This window comes from Pimephales promelas, chromosome 13, assembly GCF_988280905.1.
Source record: "Pimephales promelas chromosome 13, fPimPro1.hap1.1, whole genome shotgun sequence".
Lineage (NCBI taxonomy): Eukaryota > Metazoa > Chordata > Actinopteri > Cypriniformes > Leuciscidae > Pimephales > Pimephales promelas.
The window spans coordinates 14,160,125-14,180,278 of NC_142781.1; the positions used below are offsets into that span (position 1 = coordinate 14,160,125).

Consider the following 20,154-nt stretch of genomic DNA (forward strand, 5'->3'; position numbering starts at 1 on the left):
CAAAGAAAATGAACAATTTCTGATTGAAAAGGAGAAATACACAGCAAGTAGAGAAAATTGCTGCTTGAAATAATAGGTCACTTTTTTAAAGATGAAAGTCTTCAGGTTGCTATTTTACTGTAAATTGTGTGTTCAAAAATTAAATGTATTGTGTATGTGTATTTGCAGGTATATATCTGTCCGATCTGACCTACATCGATTCGGCGTATCCCTCCACTGGCAGCATTCTTGAAAACGAACAGCGTTCCAACCTCATGAACAACATTCTGAGAATCATCTCAGACCTGCAGAGATCCTGTGAATATGGTGCGTATCACATCATATATGTTGTTTATTGATATAAACAGAAGACCCGTTCACACCAAGGGCCATAACTATAACGAATATAAATATACAGTTCTAAAAGTCATCCTAAATTTTAAAGAATAGCTGAGTCCACACCACAACTATATCACGAAGAAACAATATCATTGGAATCACTTTGAGAAAGATTTTCTTTTTCTTTTTTTTTCTTTTTTTTTTTCAGTTGATGAACGATAAAGACATTGACAGCCAATAGGGATGGGCAATGATTAATCGTGATTAATCGCATCCAAAATAAAAGTTTGTCTTTACATAATATATGTATGTGTAGTGTGAATAATTAATTTGTATATATAAATACACACACATGAATGTATATATTTAAGAAATATTTGCATGTATATACTTTATATATATATATATATATATATATATATATACTGTATATATCTATACATATTTTATATTATATATAAATATAAATATTTTATGTATTAATTACACATTTTTCTTAAATATATGCATGCATGTGTGGGTATTTATATACAAATGAATTATGCACACCACACACACATATATTATGTAAACACAAACTTTTATTTTGGATGTGATTAATCGCGATTAATCGTTGCCCATCCCCAACAGCCAATCAGAATCAATCCTGCTTTAAAAAGGGCTTGATCATTTAAAATGGCAGATGACAAAACTACTTGGAATAAACAGAATGATATTGCTCACACTAATCTAGTAAGCTTTATAGTAACAATCCTGGTGTAAACAGGTCTCAACTGTGTGAATTGATTTGTCCCGCTTTCTCAGATATCCCAGTATTGCCGCATGTCCAGAAGTATCTCAACTCTGTTCGCTACATTGAGGAGTTACAGAAGTTTGTGGAGGACGACAATTATAAGTGAGCGGGAGCTGTTTAGATTAGATTTATATATTATAGTTTTAGCATGAGTGTTTAGTGATACCATGTTTGTGTACATATCAGGTTGTCCCTAAAGATTGAGCCACCAGCTACCAGCACACCTCGCACCACTGCCTCGAGAGAAGACCTCACAGGTGAGAAGCACTCGTAGCCCACACACATTGATGCTAAAGGCTCACGGCAAAGTTATTTTTCGTTCTTCTCTAGGGGTAAAACGAAGTTCGAATATTTTTGCAAACATCCCGACGCCGCCCACATTTAGATGAATATGGTTATATGTATTGTGCGCATTCCTCTCAATAACACTTTAAAAAGCATCTGTCTGCAATTCGGAACTCCAGTCAAGTCACTATTATTTCTATACTACTTTATAAAACGTATTGCTTTCAAGCAAGCAGCTTTACAGTATTAAACATGTCTTTCAGTAAAGCAGCTCTCCAGTGTGTTAATGTTATTACTTTCGTTTGACCTCGGCGGCTTTAATAGAGAGTAAAACAATAAAAGAGTTAAACACGTTTATTTTCACACGCTGTTGTTAATAATTAGTTTGTTTGCTATTTTTGACACAGGTCCAGACACATCTGCGTCACCGTTATGTTGTCGTCGTGGTAACGTTGCAGAGGGCGCCCTGCCTAAAGTCCCACCAACGCCCCCCTCACCCCGGAACCTCATCACCTACGGACACAGGAAGTGCCACAGCCTTGGCTACAAGTGGGTTTGCTTTATGTGCTCCATTCATTTTTATACATCACACTCCTTTGTGATTCGTTCTTTCTTTATAGACCATAGTCTCCATAGTTTACCATAGTTTCTTTATAGACCAAAGGAATAGGGGGAGGGAGTCAAATGTTAGTTTCCAACAAGATTCTTTTGTTTCATAGACCAGTGGTCTATCTCTTTAACCAGTTTCCACTTTTCCAGTCTTAAAAAAACATTTGACACTTTACATAAATAAGTAAAAAATAGTTAGAGGGGGAAAAGATGGAACAAAGGTGATTTCAAAAACTACACAAAAAAAGTCGCCCTCAGGACAGGAGTATAAGCTATTGTATGAACTATTCATTTTATATGAAAACATTCTGACATTTTGGATGTTTTAATGCTGTTTATGACTTTGATTTGTGTATTTGTTTTTTTTGTTTTTGTAATACTCAAGCAATAATATTTTTTATTTACATATATATATATATATATATATATATATATATATATATATATATGAAGAGTTCAGATGCAAAAGCCTCTAAGTGCCATCAGAAATTTTCGTCTAGAATGATCATTTTTATCAAGCTTGTATATTTCAGTTCAGTAATTTCACTTAAATGGCAATTAGTAGGTAATCTTCATTGTCATTTAAGTGAAATCACTGAACTTAAATATACAGGCTTGATAAAAATGATCATTCTAGAAGAAAATTTCAAATGGCACTTAGAGGCTTTTGCATCTGAACTCTTCATATATATATATATATATATATATATATAAGATAAATAAGATGCTTTTTTGTTGCAATTTTAAGGAATGTTGCATGTTTTTAAAGGTAATTCAGAAGTTAGTTGTACTTGAAATGGTGTTAAATTAATATATATTTAACAGATTGTCAAAATTGACATTGTCGATATTAAATTGTGCGATTTTATTTGTTTGTCAAGTCATATTTATGAATGATATTACTGATATTAAGTGGCATATTTTTTCAGTTTTTTTGCCCGTGACATGGTACACTTTGCAGTAAGTGGTCTGTAGCATAAAGCTTCCTGTAGCTCAAACAAAAGAGCATTGGCTCTTACAACGACAAGGTCATGGGTTCGATTCTTAGGGAAAACAAGAACGGAGAACAGATAAATAAAAGATATACTTCTGTGCAGTTTCTACAAGGTCTATATGTGATAATCTTCTGGTTTCTGTTGATTAGGAAATCTCGATCTTCTATTTTTCTTGTGTGTGCTGCAGTTTTATCCACAAAACAAACACGGTGGAGTTTAAAAGCGCAACGTTCCCCAACGCCGGATCCAGACATCTGCTGGACGACAGTGTGCTGGAGAGTCACACACCCACACGTGGGCAGGCAGAGAGCTCAACGCTGTCTAGCGGCATTTCACTGGGTATAACACACACACACACACACACACACAGAAAGCTGTTTGGTCATGCGCGATGCTTCTTTTTTTTTATCAACCTATGTCATGATCTTGTTTCAGGAAGCAGTGAAGGCTCAGAGCTCAGTGAGGAGATGTCTTGGCCTGCCTTTGAGAGGTGAGTCCTAAAATATTCACACTTGCAGACACAGTGACACATGCACATACTATACATGACCACATGCGTGGGTACATGTGGACACAGCATGTCTTCATGGAACATGCTGGAATTTGACGCAACCCTCCGCACCGGGAATGTTCCTTCTTTATCCATCATCTTCGTCATCATTTACTTCTACATTTCCGTTTACAGTTGTTGCTGATTGGTTTATTATTTATAATGAATTGGCAATCTCGATTGTGACGTAAACCTGCTTTAAGACTTATAGTTTCCCATACTTGAGCAGCATGTGCTTTGTGGCACAAAAGAGTGTGTTCTGCTTCCCTCAGCTGCCTGTGCTTTCCTTTGAGCCCAAATGATCTTCATATTCCCTCATTAGTGCTCTACCTCTATTGTAGCTAATGAGAGAAACTTCCTGTAACAGGAACAGGGGATGAGAGAGTCATTTGTGACGGCTGTTGCCTGCCATTCTACATCAGGTGTACACTGAGGTCCTAGCTGTACTCTAAATGCATGTCCAAGTCTCCTTCTATGTTCTTAAAGGATAGTCTGGGTTTATATTTACAATAGGAAGATCAATTACAATCATTTATTAATTTGGCCATTTTGAGATTATCAACATTAATTGGACGGCAACCCTGTTTGATTGGCTTTGTGTCATTTTCGAATTCTAATGATAGCTTTGTGAGTGGTTAATACAAATTTGTTGTTTTTTAAATATTTGAGTAAATATGTTCATTTAATTTCTGTTATTTTGCATGTCATTTATTCTCATTAAGTCTGTTCACGACTCTCTAGAATGCGTGATTGTGATTGGGAAGAATTGTGTGAATATTTGTCAAAATGCTGTAAAAAATAATTTTGTGAATTATTACAATTTAAAATAACTGTCTTCTATTTTTTTAAGTTATATTTATTATTGTGATGGTAAAGGTTTTTTTTCAGTATTCTTTGATAAATTGAAGTTCAAAAGAACGGCGTTATTATAATGTTAATGCTAAAAACTGAATTTTTGTAAAGTCTTAACTATCACTTTTGATCAATTTAATGCATCCTTGATTCCCTAAAAAAATATATATATATTGTAATAATCCCACATTTATAAATGTTATATATATCTTTCTTACATAATAAAGTCATTTAAATAAAATCATTTAATCGAAATAAATATTTAAAGTTAACCATTTGTAACTAGTGGGATAGTGTACAAGTCATTTTCACGAAATAAGCGTTTTTGCGTCCTAATAATAATTACCAAAGACTATAGAATAGCACAAGACGCGTCACTCGTACAGTTTTGAATGGGGAAAAGTGCAAAGCTCAATATGCCGGAATAAATCTAAATCCAGCCTGAAAACAAACAGTTTTGATAACAAACTAACATTGCGCCGCCCCTCGCGCATACAGCTCAACTAACGTGACCGTTATAAAGGTGTTTAAACAACAAAACACATTCACTTGCACATATTTGACAATCGGAATATCAGTGTTTCATGCTATAGCTAATACATTTGTGAATATTTTAAATAGAAAAGCAAAAAAGACATAAAAGCAGATCATCATTCATTCAGTGCTGTGTTGTGATTGTGCTAGGTCACTCCACAAGAAAAATGACGCGTCACCATGGAAACATTAAAGTGACAAGTTCTAAATAACGGTCGCCTTGAATATTTTTGAACTTATGTGTGAAAGGGATCATGCGCTGAACTTCCCACTCCCATTAGCGCTTTTTGGAAATTGTACTCTCACGCTAATTTGCCCTGTTTAGTAAATCTGGCCCTATATTAGTCACTGGCCAAGCTGCTTTCTAGGGATCATCGGTTGACCATTAAAGGGGACATATCATGCAAAATCCACTTTTTTAGCCCTTAAATGCATTTTGTTGTATATTTGGAGTGTTTATAAGTACAGAAAAGATGAAATTATTCTCTTCAGGTTTATATCTTTATATTCTGTTTTGGTCATATTTTTCAACCTGTTCAGATTTTTCTGTTTTCTATGACGTTTTTTTAGCAAGTGCGTCACCGTATTTGCAGCGGAACTGCCAAATAAGGACATTGACTACCGGTCCAAAACTTCGAGCAATCCGCCATTATTATTTCTCGCTCAGATTTTGTAGTCCGAGCTCAATGATGCAGAAGTTACGAGAGGGCAAGTCAAAATGTTCGGTTTTCGGATGTACGTTAGTGACCTGAAGCACTTCAAGGACTCCCACTTCAACAACCTCCGCCAGTAACGTTATACGGAAGGGTTTGCCGATTGACTTCGTCTGAATGAGAGGTAACATTAAATTCCTTTTTAGTTAAAGGGGCCGCTTTGAAACGGGTCGCTCAAAGACGCACATTAGAAAAGGGGCTTGTGGAGCTATAATAATGAGGAATTCAGACCCAAGCATTGCAGTTATGTTTTATATAGACCACAACGGTATGATTTATATGTAAAAATGAATGATTTAAAAGCATGATATGTACCCTTTAATGCAAATCTGTTGTATGCCTAACTGCTTGTCTAGACATGTTAGCCCATATCTTTAGACCATAGAAGGAGACTCAGAAGAGTTCAGGCTTCAGAGCTCTAGCACAGCCTGTAGTGTGTGTTGTGTGTGAGGGCCGTGACTGACCACTGCCCCGCTATGACTGACACTCTACAGGACTCGATTCTACCACTCTCTGGGCCCAGTCAGCAGAGTGGGCCGCATCTCCTGCAGAGGAGCGCTCAGGTCCAGCAGGTAACTCAACCTCAACCCCCGCCAGGGTCTCTTTCTATCTGACTTACCCTGAACGACCGGGGAACTATCGCTGTCACAATGTGTGTGTTCTTGCTGTGGAATCGGGTGGTGGGGTTTTTTTCTGAACCACTCGTGTGCTGTTGACTCTTATGCAGTCGTGGCTTATTGCTGTTAATCAAAAGCCACTGAAGCTTCTCTTCTGATTGCTCCTGCTTTCTCCAAACACACACACACACACACCTCCTCTCACCTGTGCTTCAATATCGCCGATTGCAAGTGGGAAAACAATGTCCTTTGTACATCCTGGTATTAAGATGTGTTTTCAGTGATCCGATCACAAGTGGTCAATTTCGCAATTTCGTCAAAAAGTGGCAATTTCGTCTAAGCCCCATCCTTCTCATATCCTCACACTCGTATAATTTTTAATGGGAGTGCAGGGGGAAGGAAATGAATGGTAACAGTGATTTCAATCATTATCTGTGTTTTGCTACAACATAGCGAAGTTGGAATCGATTGTTTTGGTGTGCTTTTTCAAAACGGTACATTTCCCATAAAGTGTGGATGTATAGACCATTTTGCAAGATGTAAACAACACTGGTCCAGAAGCACTTCCTGTTTCAATTTTTTAACACTACATATAAGCTGGGATAAAATACAACCAACAGAACATATAAAACTGAATCAAAAAGTTAAACAAACATCTTTAAGATTTTTCTTTACATGTGAAATAAAGAAAACAGTTGCAAACTGAAACAGGAAGTTTTTCTGGACCAGTGTTGTTTACATCTTGCAAAATGGTCTACCGCATTTGACCACATGAATGCATCTTGTGAACGGATCGAAGAAAACACATTTTAACCTTCAGATGGAATCTGTTTTGAATTTCTAAAAATCACAGCTTTGTTATGAAACTTGGGGACTTTTATGGCATTAGGTATATGAATAAAAAAAAATTGAGGTCATGATCCGATGCTAAGTGGTCGTAAAAAAAATAGTCACTTGGCTCTGTTTTGTGACCGGGAAAGAACATAAAGAATGTGTAACTGGCGTAATCAATTACATCGACACATTGTTTCAGCTGTACAATACAGCCAGTTTGCGAAAGATACGAATACTAATGATTTCCAATAAAAACAATTTGCGTTGGGTTCAGCTAGTCATGCAAATTTTCCACGTTGACCAATAAAAAGTTGCTTGGTTTGAAAGTGACTTCCTTTTTGAGTCACTACACTAGATCACTACACTATTACCAATGAAAGCTTTTTGTCAATGTGACCACACCTTTAAACTGCTAAAATGCAACTTACTAGTTATTTTTTCCCACTGGTTATGGGATTGTCTAACAGCTTAAAGGGATACTCCACTTTTTTTGAAAATAGGCTCATTTTTCAACTCCCCCAGAGTTAAACAGTTGAGTTTTACCGTTTTCGAATCCATTCAGCCGATTTTCTGATATTTAGAAGAATATCAGTAACCAGACAGTTTCTGGTCTCATTGACTTCCATATGTCAATGAGACCAAAAACTGTCTGGTTACTGATATTCTTCTAAATATCAGAAAATCGGCTGAATGGATTCAAAAATGGTAAAACTCAACTGTTTAACTCTGGGGGAGTGGTAAAATGAGCCTAAGTGGAGTATCCCTTTAATGTCAACACAAACTGGAAGTTGTGACTGACTTGCAACTACTGCATTTCTTTCAAAGTGAAGTTTAATAAAATGACTTGCTTTTCTCCATCGGCTGTTGTGAGTGCTGCATACTTGTGGTGAAGTGAACTTTTAATGGTTTTTTAACGCATTTCCGCTTGAGATCCTTCCTCAGGGTATACAAAAAACACAATACATGAACATTTCTTTAAAAAAAAAACAAATCTTCAAATCAATAAGAGTTGGGAAACAAAGGGAATATAAGCTACAGCTGACACGTTCCACTTACTGCATAACATCACACTCCATTTTAGAAAGTAATTTGTTAAAAAGGTTTATTGTCAAGATCAGAGAATCAACCAATCATAATACATCCTTGTCAAATTGACTTCTTCCACATTCTCCTGTCATAATGGATTCAGTCAACAAGCATCAAGGCAACAATTTAAAAATTTCCATTTAAAAAAACATCTGAGTCACACAATACACTCCAAACTTCACAGAAACTCTTTAAGCAAATCCAAAAAGCCTCTCTCTTTTTCCTTGTGTAATCAGTTACCTTCTCTTGTGCTCTGCTTTATCTTTTCAGTACTACGAAAGAAAAGGAATAGGAAGGCTCTAAAGCCGTAACGCATCCTTATTTTTTCAGAAACCATTAAAAGTTCACCACAAGTTTTACTGGAATTCTTTTTTTGTTCTGATAGTTCTGTTTGTTTCCATGCAACTCGTGATTGGGGGAAGTTGCATCAGATCTGTTTACTCGTACCGGAATAGAGCCAATTGACATTTTGATTAAAAGGTTGAAAAATTGATGTACAGATGAATTGTTCACAGTGAGACGAGTAAACGGGGTCAAGCGCTGAATAATTAGGGTCCATCGGGTGCAGTTCTTGGGGGCCGTTTATATAGGAAGTGTTCTTGTGTTCAAAAAGGTGAACAGTAGAAACAGAACAGTTGAAGTGCAGTAGCCTCAGATGCAGACCTTAAAAGAATGTGAATAATAACAGATTTAAAGCAGACGATTTGAAGTCTGACAGCAGTCGTCTTGAAATGTTTTGTTGAAAGTGGTAATTTGTTGCACAAACAGTGCTTTGATGGCCGCAGTGGTGCTTTATAAAGGGTGAATTATGAAGACTCGACGTCAGACTCGGCATGCTAAAACCCTTGCAGAGAGGCTGTGTCTGTAAATCCATCCCTTTTAAAACACTGCTGTGAAGAAGCTATTAAAATAACTTGGATAAGTTAATTCAGTAATGAAGGACATATGTTACTCATGGTTAACAGATGACCAGTGACTTTTGCATATCAACACTAGGGTGTTCAGCCAGTCATAACAAAGCTAATCTGCATTAGATGGGTGGTGATTGCGCAGTGGATAAGACGCATGCCCTTGGTGTGAGAGACCCGGGTTCGAATCCACTGTGAGACACCAATGTGTCCCTGAGCAAGACAATTAACCCCTAGTTGCTCCAGAGGCGTGCAACCTCTGACATATACATAGCAGTTGTAATTCGCTTTGGATAAAAGCGTCAGCTAAATGAATAAATGTAAATGTAAATGTGCTTAAAGCCTGTTTAAAGTATAAGTATCAGAGTAGAAAATGGTCATCATAACCTTTTCTAAAGCCCCATCCACACTCTACTGCGTTTTCGTTTAAAAACGGAGACCTTTTTGCTACGTTTGCACCTCCCGTCCAGACTAAAACGGAAAAAACGGAGAAGTTTAGAAACGCTGCAGGTCCGTTTTGCGTTTTGAACCTCCGGAGGGCGTTTTAGGGTAGACGGGACAAAACGGAGGAGTTTAGAAACGATGACGCGGAGGCTCTATGATTCGATGTTATCAGTCATGATGTGTCCTTCCCTGATTCGTCAGCCACCGTATACTCCGGCAGTGTTGGTGAATGGTCACGTGATCCGCGTTTTCAGTCGTTTTAATGTGGACGGAGATCAATTCTAATACGCAGATGAAACGCGGGTGTGGACGGAAATCGTATTCAATTTAATTCTCCGTTTTTAAATGAAACGCAGTAGTGTGGGCGGGGCCTAAGTAGACAAAAGTGTATTAATGAGCAGTATGTCAGTATACAGTTGTGTTAATGTTACAAGTGTTTTTTTTATTATTATTATTTTATAAAGATCTTCCAATAATTGCGGCCTACGTATTAAATCAAACTAAACAAAGCCAATTTTTATTTTATTTTTTTATTTAGAAATGAATAATGAAGGAATGTTTTGTGGCTCTTTAAATGTCTGTAGACACAACATTTGTAGGTGGTAGAGTCTTATTTCTGTACTTGTGAAAAGAGATTGCTTTTGGAATAATGTAGTAGCGGAGAAAAAGTTAGGAAAAAAAAAACGTAAACAAACAGTTCCTGTCAAATTTCCTAAGTTGCAAAAAAAGAGAAAAGATTCTGAAGACTGCGCTGATTCTCGATCGAATATCAAATAAAGAAAAAAAAAACGTATTCTAGCTCTGAAGTCACACAATAGGTTTATGTGAGGAACAAATTATATATTAAAGTTGATATACATTGGGTGAACTATCGCTTTAAGAAAGATAACAGTCAAAATTATGTTTTTCACAGTTCACTCATTTTCTCTCTTTCCCTCAAACACTCTCACTTTCTTCACTTTCACATTGTGGCTTTTAATATGCATCTCTTGTGTGATTTATAATTTGATTTGTCTTTTTAAAAAGTCTGTTACATGTCCCTGTGTGTCAATTAAATGTGTGTGTGTGTGTGTGTGTGTGTGTAGCTCTGCTGAGTCAGAGGAGCTGGCGGTGCATCTTTACCCAGGAGCCGTCACAGTTCAGGGGGTCTTACGCAGGAAAACAGTCCTTAAGGAAGGCAAGAAACCCACGGTGAGAGCAACACTTCACCCGTCTCCTGTCCATATACTCCATTTGGTCTCTCCCTGTGATCTCATACACCGTCTCTTTCTTTCTTTTCCAAAATTTCCATTTAAAAAGGATGATTTTTTTTTAAAAGGAGAAATTGCTCACCATATCTTTTTATTGTTGACGTAAAAGGCTTTTCGTGAACTTTATTTTGATACCTGACACTTGAAATAAGAATTGGGTTTTGTTTGGTCACTGCTTGATGTCCAGTGTAAATCAAAACCAGTTGGGATCCTCTGCTCAAGTGCTTTTCTCTGCCGTTTTGTCTCTTCCCCTCTTGCCCTCTCCTCATAATCTTCTCTCAATCTGCTCTTTTATCTTTATCTGCTCTTTTTTAGAGAGAGAGAGAGTGAAACGAGCCAAGTCAGTAAAAGATACTGTGTTAAAGTCCAGTAATGGGAGCTGAGAGGCCTTGTAAAAGCCTGCACATATTTGATCTGACATGAAATCTGCCTATCTCTGTCTACTGTCTTTCTAGACCATTTACTCATATATGCATGTAGATATGTTGGATAACTACATGGTTTCTTGTATAAGCGTATAATTACCATATATAATTACCATACATAAGCATATAATTACCATACATCATTCAGTTAATCTTGATTAATATGTACAGATTACTTCTTGGCCTTACATTATGTTTTTTGCTTGCTCAGGAATGCTGTTATTGATATATTGGACTTAATGGGGATTATTTTACTCTTAAAAAAAGTGGTGATACTTTATTTTACAGTGTTCTTGTTACATATGTTACTTGTAGTAGTAATAGTAGTAATAACAGTACATTATGCAATTAACCAAACCCTAGTCCTAACCCTAGTTAGTACCTGTTTTTATTTAATATTACTCAGTCCTGGAATACTGTAACAAAGACACCTTAAAAAGCCTTTAAAAGTGTAACCAATAGTTCAACTTTGAAAAAGCACACTTTGAAGCTGTCTACATGTGTGGTAGTGGCATTTAATTTAACCAAATATGTAATTGCACTAATTTGAGTGGTTGATAAATGCAGTATCTATGGTCAATTTATGCATTAATGTGCTTCAGTGTGTTTTCTTGTCTGTAGGTGGCAGCGTGGACTAAGTATTGGGTGGCTCTTTGTGGAACTCAGCTCTACTATTACACTGCCAAGTCCCTCAAGGCCACAGAGAGGAAGCATGTGAGTGTTTCCCCACTTTCACATTACTCTCACAAACCTTGTTGTTGCTTATTCTGGCAAAGAATTGGAGGAGTTTAAAGAAACTGGTCTATTTTAGGACTATCAGGATTTGCATTTGCACAAAATTGAATTAAAACACATCTATAAAATATTATTTGATGTTAGTAATAACTTTTTTTTATTAAGTATAATAGATTATTTCAATCGTACAGTATTCCATTCAGAGTGTGGGTTTGATAAAGATTTGAATGAACAAATGAATTCACCAAAGAGTAATATTGTAAAATATTATAATTACAGTTAACTGTTTTCTATTTTAATACAATATCATCATTAGTGATCCTTCGGAAATCATTCTAATATGATGATTTTCTGCTCAAGAAACTTTTATTATTATCATCAATGTTAAACGGTTGTGCTGCTTAAATATTTTTGTGTAGTCTATTTTTGATGAATAGAGAATTCAAAAGAACAGCATTTTATTTTAAATCGAACTCTTTTGAAATTTTATAAGTGTCTTTACTATCACTTTTGATCAAATGAATGAAACCTTACTGAATAAAAGTATTAATTTTATCCCCAAAAAAAAAAAACGTACTGACCCCAAACTTTTGAACAACGGTGTACCATGGTATATCTTTTTTTTTTTCTTCTTTTTTTTTTTACTTCTTCTTTTGTTTATAAAAGAGTTGCATTGCAGTCATTAATACAGTAAAAAAAAAATGGAAATGGTTCTTGATGGAAATACATGTTGTGATGTTATTTCCATCAAGAAATGCATCAATTTTTGGTCAATATCTTGTATTGAGAATGAGAATGCAAGAGTCCCGCACAGCTCATCCCAAAAACCCGCCCCAACGTTTCTGATTGGTGCCTCGATTTTGACGGTTTGGGCTCTTTGCCAGACTAACTTTCAGAGCAAATCTAAATTTGCCAGAAGTTGTCTGGGTTTTCCCAGGCTAATTCGTCATGCTTCATTCTTACACAATTTGATCCTGATAAATCTTGACATTTGACATCTCGACATCCTGGAATATGTCCATGATGTGTCTTCCTACATGGTTCTTTAAAAACGAGAAGCTACACTCTCCATCCGTTAAGGTTAGAAAGACTGTTGCCAAACAAATATGCTAGAAACATAACAATCACAATCTTAGACGACTCGTAACCATTTGCCTATTGAGATCCAAACAGTATTATGTAGGCAAAATGCAATGCAAAAAATGATGTTCTTAACAATATCTGGAAAGTTTTAATTCCCTTTAGACTAATAAAAGCCTAATCGAGCCTCTTTCACAGGGGTGTGTCTATGAGGTTAGAACCGTTTAGCATACAAAATCCTTAGTCCAAGGTGGTCCATCTGAAGCCGATCGAGATGAAATGATGAAAGGAAGCATCACTCTCTCCTGCAGCCTGATGCGTCATCACTTAATCACTGCAGGATGACACTGATGGGAGAGTGCTTATACTAATACCATCCAGTGGGAGAGGTTGGGAGAGATAGGGATCATGTGAGCGCCCAATGGACTGAATCAGACAGAAAGCCGGGGAGTTGTAGAGAACGGAGGAAGAGTGAATGCTAACAAACAGCATATCTGATGACTGAAGACACAGGCTTCAGTGCCGAGTTAGGGCAGATGTTTGCAGTCATTGGATAATCAGATGGATGACATCATCAGTGCAAGCCCAGCTATCACACATTATTATCGGGATTAATGAGAAGCACATGTCGCTATCTAATACATTACACACACAGTAACAGGCCTACTTGTTTACACAGACACTTGCAATACAGGATTGTGCACACGACTGAAGCCGATCTGTATGCATGTATATTCATATAAAAAGAATGACATTTTGATCATTTTTCAAAATTATGTAATAATAATAATAATGTATATTTTTAATAAATTAATTTGTATACAGATTGAAATTTGTATACACATTATTTGTAATTAAAATATTTATATTACATTGAAAATAAATTGATTAGTAGCATTTTGGTCTTTTGACTAATTTTCCGTTTTTAATAATAATAGTATTTCAAATTTAATAAATTTCTGTACAAATTGTAATTCCAATAATGTAATATTATATAAATATATTTAATTTGTATAATATATATATATATATAATAACAATAAATGTCAATAACAGTATCTCAGATCAGTTTAATTAATTTAAATACAAACTGGAAAAACATTATGTAATTAAAAATATTATATTAAATTGGAAGAAAATATTTTACTATTTTCTTAAATATTAAATGTTTTTATTAATAATTAATATTAAATATTAATATTAAATATTTTTTTAAATATTTATTTTAATATTTTGACTGTATTTTTCAGTTTTAAATCAAATTAATAATAATACTAGCAAATGTTTCAAATGATTTAGACTAATTTCTATACAAATTGTAATTCCATTCGCATAATTTGTAATTAAATGTGTATAATACATATATATATATATATATATATATATATATATATATATATATAATTATTATTTTTATTTTTTTTAATTAAATATTTGAACTGTAATTCTCACAGTTCAAGTCCACCGCCAGCAAAAGTGTTTCTGTTTTGGGCTTAATGGCCATGATGGCAGACGACCCGGAGCATCCCGACATCTTCCTGCTGACCGACTCGGAGCACGGTGAGACGGCCTGTCACAATCACTGTCCAGACAATGATATATGGATGCAATATTGTGACAAAAGATTTACAGTGTAGCTATGTATTATAACATGCACATTTTGTTGATTTTATTCATTTGTGTGCCCACAGGAAACTCGTATAAGTTCCAGGCAGGGAACAGAATGAATGCTCTGCTGTGGTTCAAACACTTGAGTGCAGCTTGTCAAAGCAACAGGCAACAGGTGTGTGTGTGTGTGTGTGTGTGTACTTGTTCAGCTCAGAGGGTTATTTAGCTCAGTTTATATTGTAGAGAAAATGCTATGAGCAATTTAGTGGCCTTCAGTGTGCACTTAATGTTCAGAGCGTTTCCATGTGAAAGCTACATTTTCAAGCTAAATGGAGAATTTTAATTGCTCCTCAGGAGATGCCATTGTGTGTTCGAATCCTTTGGGTTCAATAAATATGTGAACATTTTGCTCTAACCTTCTGTTTTAGGCAGAAAATCACTGACAGTGTTTCAGTGGGATCTATTAAATTAAAAACATTTCACATAATGGCCTTTTGAAAACTGTTGTTTCTGAATACACGGGTCAGACTGGACGTGTCCCGTCAGCTGGTGTTTAGTTCTTTATTAAACTGAGCAATGGCACTGCCCTCTAGTGCTTGTTATCATGTCAAGTGCAGTACTGAAGAAGCTTGTTTGAAAGCTAATCATGATTTACAATAGTGAAACCACAGTCAAGCTACGCTTTATTTAAACGGTCTAACTGCATCGCAAGCTGGAACTACAGAATTAAGCAAACAACACTGAAGGCATTTAGGTTATGTCTTTTTTTTAAATATGGGCCTATAACTATTAAATGTTAATTTCTATAATTATCAAATGCAATTTAATCTGCACCATATCTTTCTGGCAAACAAAAAAACAGTAAGGGTCTTTAAATGAACATATTCAGTTAGAGGTACTGCATTAAACTTAAATGTATACACATTTTAACAAAAATCATTAGGGCTGTCAAACGATTAATCACGATTAATCGCATCCAAAATAAAAGTTTGTGTTTACATAATATATGTGGGTGCACTGTGTATAATTATTTTACATATATATGTAAATACACACACATGCTTTTATATATTTAAGAAATATTTTCATGTATATACTGTATATAGATTTATATATAATTTATATTATATATAAATAAATATTTTTTATATAAATAATTTTTTTTCTTAAATATACATGCATGTGTGTGTATTTATATATATATATATATATATACAAAATAATTATACACAGTGCACCCACATATATTATGTAAACACAAACTTTTATTTCTAGATCAGATATGTTTGCATTCCATCATAATTTGCGCTGTTTTTTTCTTTTACCGCAATAGCATTTGTAAAGGGCTGCATTACACTCTAGCGCCACAGCGCCGTAGCGGTCAAATCGCGATATTGCACGCCCTTATATTAGGTCATGTGAGATCAAACTACTTAGAGCCAGACCGATATATCGGCAGACCGATATTATCGGCCGATATTAGGCATTTTCCAAACTATCGGTATCGCCAGTTATAATGGCCGATAAATGAATATTTCACAAATAAAAAAAAACGGACGAAACACGCTTCAACCATGTCATGAGTGTTGGAGTTGTATAGTTTGTCCACCAGAGGGCACTCAACACTGTCCCTGTTGGCAACACTCGTTGAGTTGGTCACGAGACATACATTGCTTGAATAACAATTAAAAGAACATCCCCATCAGTTTGCTCAACTCAAATAAGCATGACAAAATTTGTGACTATCATGTCCAGTTTCAAATAAATAAATAAAATATCGGCAGATATATCGGAATATCGGATTTTAAAACCCAAAAATATTTGTATCGGTATCGGCCAGGCTCTAAAACTACTACTCGACAACAGAGATATACAATGTCGACTAATCGTTTCAGCCCTAGTCACGTCCTAATTTTCCATTCCAGGTCCCGGCGAATCTAATGTCCTTCGAATAAATGAGACCATGCCGAATCAAAGACATGGAGAGTCGGTGAGCGGCTGGATGACAAGAGAGCAGAAGAGTATGAGGAACGCTGGGAATGGAGGAGAGACCTGAGATGAATAAAAGAGCAAATGACTCGTGTTTCTGTGTTGCGATGGAGCTTTTCCCACTGCCATCACCCAGCCTGAACCCCACAGCAAACTCCTCGAGCACCACTGCCTTAACAAGCAGAGTGTGAGTGAATGTGTGTGTGTGTGAACGAGCAACGGTGTCCCCTCCGCTGCTCTCACTCCTTTTACATTTTATTTACACTTCCTCCATCATTCATCTGATTCCCAATGATTGCAAATGAGGATCTTGGACTCTTCATGGACCTCTGGAGTTTGTTTACACCTTCTTTACCTTGTGCGTTTTGCTTGTGTTTTATGTATTAACTGCTTGTGAATCTAATCGGCGCTTCTCCTCCTTTGACAAAACACACCCAGGAAACTCTCCAACCCCCGAAAAACATTCGCAGAAAAGTCGATCGTGTGATCGCACACTTGAATTAGGCTCATGCAAGCATGGCGAGATTTTCCACAAGCAGGTTTAACTGCAGGAAATGGAAGACCCTCGTTTATTGACACGCAACCAGAAAGGGCTCCGATACTCAATGAATTCCAGACTGAATGTTTCTATTCTTTTTTACGGATTCTGTAGCCCTTTTTTTAGCTCATATCCACGCAAGCATTTGTTTGTTTTCGCTAGAAGGTTTGTAGGAAGAAAAGATTGAGAAATGAAGATGTTTGAAGCCTCGTCCAGCTTCAAAACATCAGCAATAAGTACCGGTTTACACCAATTCAAACAAATTCGCTTCTGGATTCACAGTAAGAGTCGACTAGGAGGACACGCGTACATATATACCCTTTTTCAAGCTGTGAATGTTAGTGGACGCAGAGGTTTACATCTCCAAAACGTGTATTTAGTCCTATTATGTTTAGGTTTTTTTTCCCAGTGAAGCAGTGGTTTCCCAATGGGATGTTGTGATTGGTGGGAGATGGAGCAGGAGACAAGGCACTTGTGTTGTGATGTTTTGCTTTTATTTTATAATTTTATTTCAGTATTACTGGGATAGTTGCACATGTCTAGACTATTTTAATTGTCTGTTACATTAACATGTTACATTTCGAAAGTTACGCCAGCTCAACAGTTTCTGCTTCTTCTTGTTGAGCCGTTAAGGTTCTTGTTTGCTCAGTTAGAGAACAGCTTTATCAGTTTATATGGGGAACAAATGATCCGGACCATGATGTCTCAGGATGTTTCATTAAATGTGTCCGTCTTTATCTTTCAAGTTTATGGTGACTAGATCCCGTTCTTCTGCTTTCCATGGACTGGTTTATTTCTCCAAGCTCAGCTCTAATGTTTCCATTTGTGTGGAACGTCAAATGAAGATTCAGAGTCTCAAACCCTCTTGAGAGTAGGAGAAAGGAGATCTTGGGCAATAAATGAATCCACAAATCCAACTTTGCTTGGATGATGAGCTCAAGAAACTTCTTCCAGCGTGTCAAAGTGCTGCAGCGACCAACAATAATAAACCAAATTGACATGAATAAATGGTAATGGAGGAGTTGGCATCAGTTTTGGCTTCGTTAAAAAGCTATCGTAGAGCTGAGGTAGAGGAAGGCTTGCGTTGCTTTTCTTCGTTAAACAGAATATTTTATTCTGGTGAGGCGTCTTTGAAGCACAGCACAGGCTACACTGAGACATTTGAGAAATGCTGGTTGTGACAGATGAGCTGATCCGGGGTAGTTTGCGTATGTTCTGAGCCTTTAATATCAGGTATTAGCACTTTGGGTTGTGAAAAAAGCTCTGAGATCTGCCACATTAAAGAGACGTGATGCAGATAAAAGCAACGCGAGACGGTTGAAAAGCTGTTGACTAAGTGTTTACATGATTGGAGGAGTGTTATTTTGGCTCAAACTGAAATTCGGAGGCTGGTTTACAGGCAGAGAAGCTTCAGAGGATCTTGTGTGGTCGTAACCAGCCAAATGAACTTGGCACAAAGGTGTTGAAGTGGGAAATGTTCCTAATTAAATGAAGTGGAAGAGTGCCTGCTCGTAAACATCACTGATGTATGCATCTTGACAAGTCACCAACCTTTACCAACGAGGACTTGGACCAAGGTAAATTACAATGTGATTGCCATTGTCTAGCTTTCTTTCTCTGAAATGTTCCTTAGACATGGATGACGGTTGACGTTATGGAATGGTTCATAAACGGAGACAGAAGAACAGTGGGAAACATGACTAAGCTGCCTCTGTTATGAAATATACATTTTTGGACCTTTTTAATTTTTTTCTGGATTTCATTTTTTTTAGTTCCAGTTGTTTACTTCACACTACGTCTCTCTCTCTCTCTGAACAATAATGAGATAGTTTTAATGAAATTGTCCATGATTTTTTTTTTCTCTCTATCCTATTAAGAAATTATTGTCGCTGGATTTTTTTTTTTCTTTTTCTATGCAGTATGGTTGAAATTCTCCAACATACTTTGTACTGTTCAGTTTAGCTATCTTTCTATGAACAATGTGTATCATTCACACACAGACTTCTCTTCTCTGCCGCTTTCTTTGGCTGTTTGAACTTCACCGCATCACTTGTTTTATGTTGTGGTGTGTTAAAAGGACTGATACTGGTTTGTAGTGAGTTGTGTGTGTGTGTGTGTGTGTCTCACTCTGTCACCTGCTCCCACCCAGCCCTGGTCCCACACCCGCTGGGACCCATGACCCAGTGCAGCACTATGACCTTTGACCTGAGAGATGTGCTCCTGGGTTCCAGACAGGACAAAAATAATAAACACTTTTGGTTGTTTGTTTTTTAATCCAGTGGTCCGGTGTGTTTTTTTCGCTGAGTGTGTTCAGAATTGCATACAAACATTCTGCTCTTACTGTTTCTGCAGTTTGTAGTATGTAGATTTTCTACCGGATGACCTTTATTATTATTATTTTTTTTCCTAAATATATACAGGTCCTTCTAAAAAAATTAGCATATTGTGATAAAGTTCATTATTTTCCATAATGTAATGATAAAAATTTTAAATTTCATATATTTTTGATTCATTACACACCAACTGAAATATTTCACGTCTTTTATTGTTTTAATACCGATGATTTTGGCATACAGCTCATGAAAACCCAAAATTCCTGTCTCAAAAAATTAGCATATCATGAAAATGTTCTCTAAACGAGCTGTTAACCTAATCATCTGAATCAACTAATTAACTCTAAACACCTCAAAAGATTCTTGAGGCTTTTAAAAACTCCCAGCCCTTTTCATTACTCAAAACCGCAATCATGGGTAAGACTGCCGACCTGACTGCTGTCCAGAAGGCCATCATTGACACCCTCAAGCAAGAGGGTAAGACACAGAAAGAAATTTCTGAACAAATAGGCTGTTCCCAGAGTGCTGTATCACCTCAGTGGGAAGTCTGTGGGAAGGAAAAACGAGAAGAAGTGACCGGACCCTGAGGAACATTGTGGAGAAGGACCGATTCCAGACTTTGGGGGACCTGCGGAAACAGTGGATTGAGTCTGGAGTA

The 20,154-nt window shown here is 36.4% G+C and overlaps 1 protein-coding gene across 2 annotated transcripts in view; it reads left to right on the top strand.

Annotated features, from left to right (window-relative positions):
* ralgps2 (Ral GEF with PH domain and SH3 binding motif 2) overlaps positions 1 to 19,437 on the top strand; it is a 126,559-nt gene extending 107,122 nt beyond the window's left edge. Inside the window, exons 10-21 of one of the 2 annotated variants that reach the window (XM_039693518.2) lie at positions 169 to 306; positions 1,123 to 1,213; positions 1,298 to 1,368; positions 1,804 to 1,945; positions 3,188 to 3,339; positions 3,436 to 3,490; positions 6,144 to 6,221; positions 10,624 to 10,729; positions 11,835 to 11,927; positions 14,483 to 14,588; positions 14,720 to 14,811; positions 16,562 to 19,437. In XM_039693518.2, coding sequence (XP_039549452.1) covers positions 169 to 306; positions 1,123 to 1,213; positions 1,298 to 1,368; positions 1,804 to 1,945; positions 3,188 to 3,339; positions 3,436 to 3,490; positions 6,144 to 6,221; positions 10,624 to 10,729; positions 11,835 to 11,927; positions 14,483 to 14,588; positions 14,720 to 14,811; positions 16,562 to 16,591 — 1,154 coding nt within the window. In that variant the 3' untranslated portion in view covers positions 16,592 to 19,437. The remainder of the gene's footprint in view (positions 1 to 168; positions 307 to 1,122; positions 1,214 to 1,297; positions 1,369 to 1,803; positions 1,946 to 3,187; positions 3,340 to 3,435; positions 3,491 to 6,143; positions 6,222 to 10,623; positions 10,730 to 11,834; positions 11,928 to 14,482; positions 14,589 to 14,719; positions 14,812 to 16,561) is intronic. The other variant, XM_039693519.2, reaches the window with a different exon arrangement.
* Positions 19,438 to 20,154: the final 717 nt, after the last annotated feature.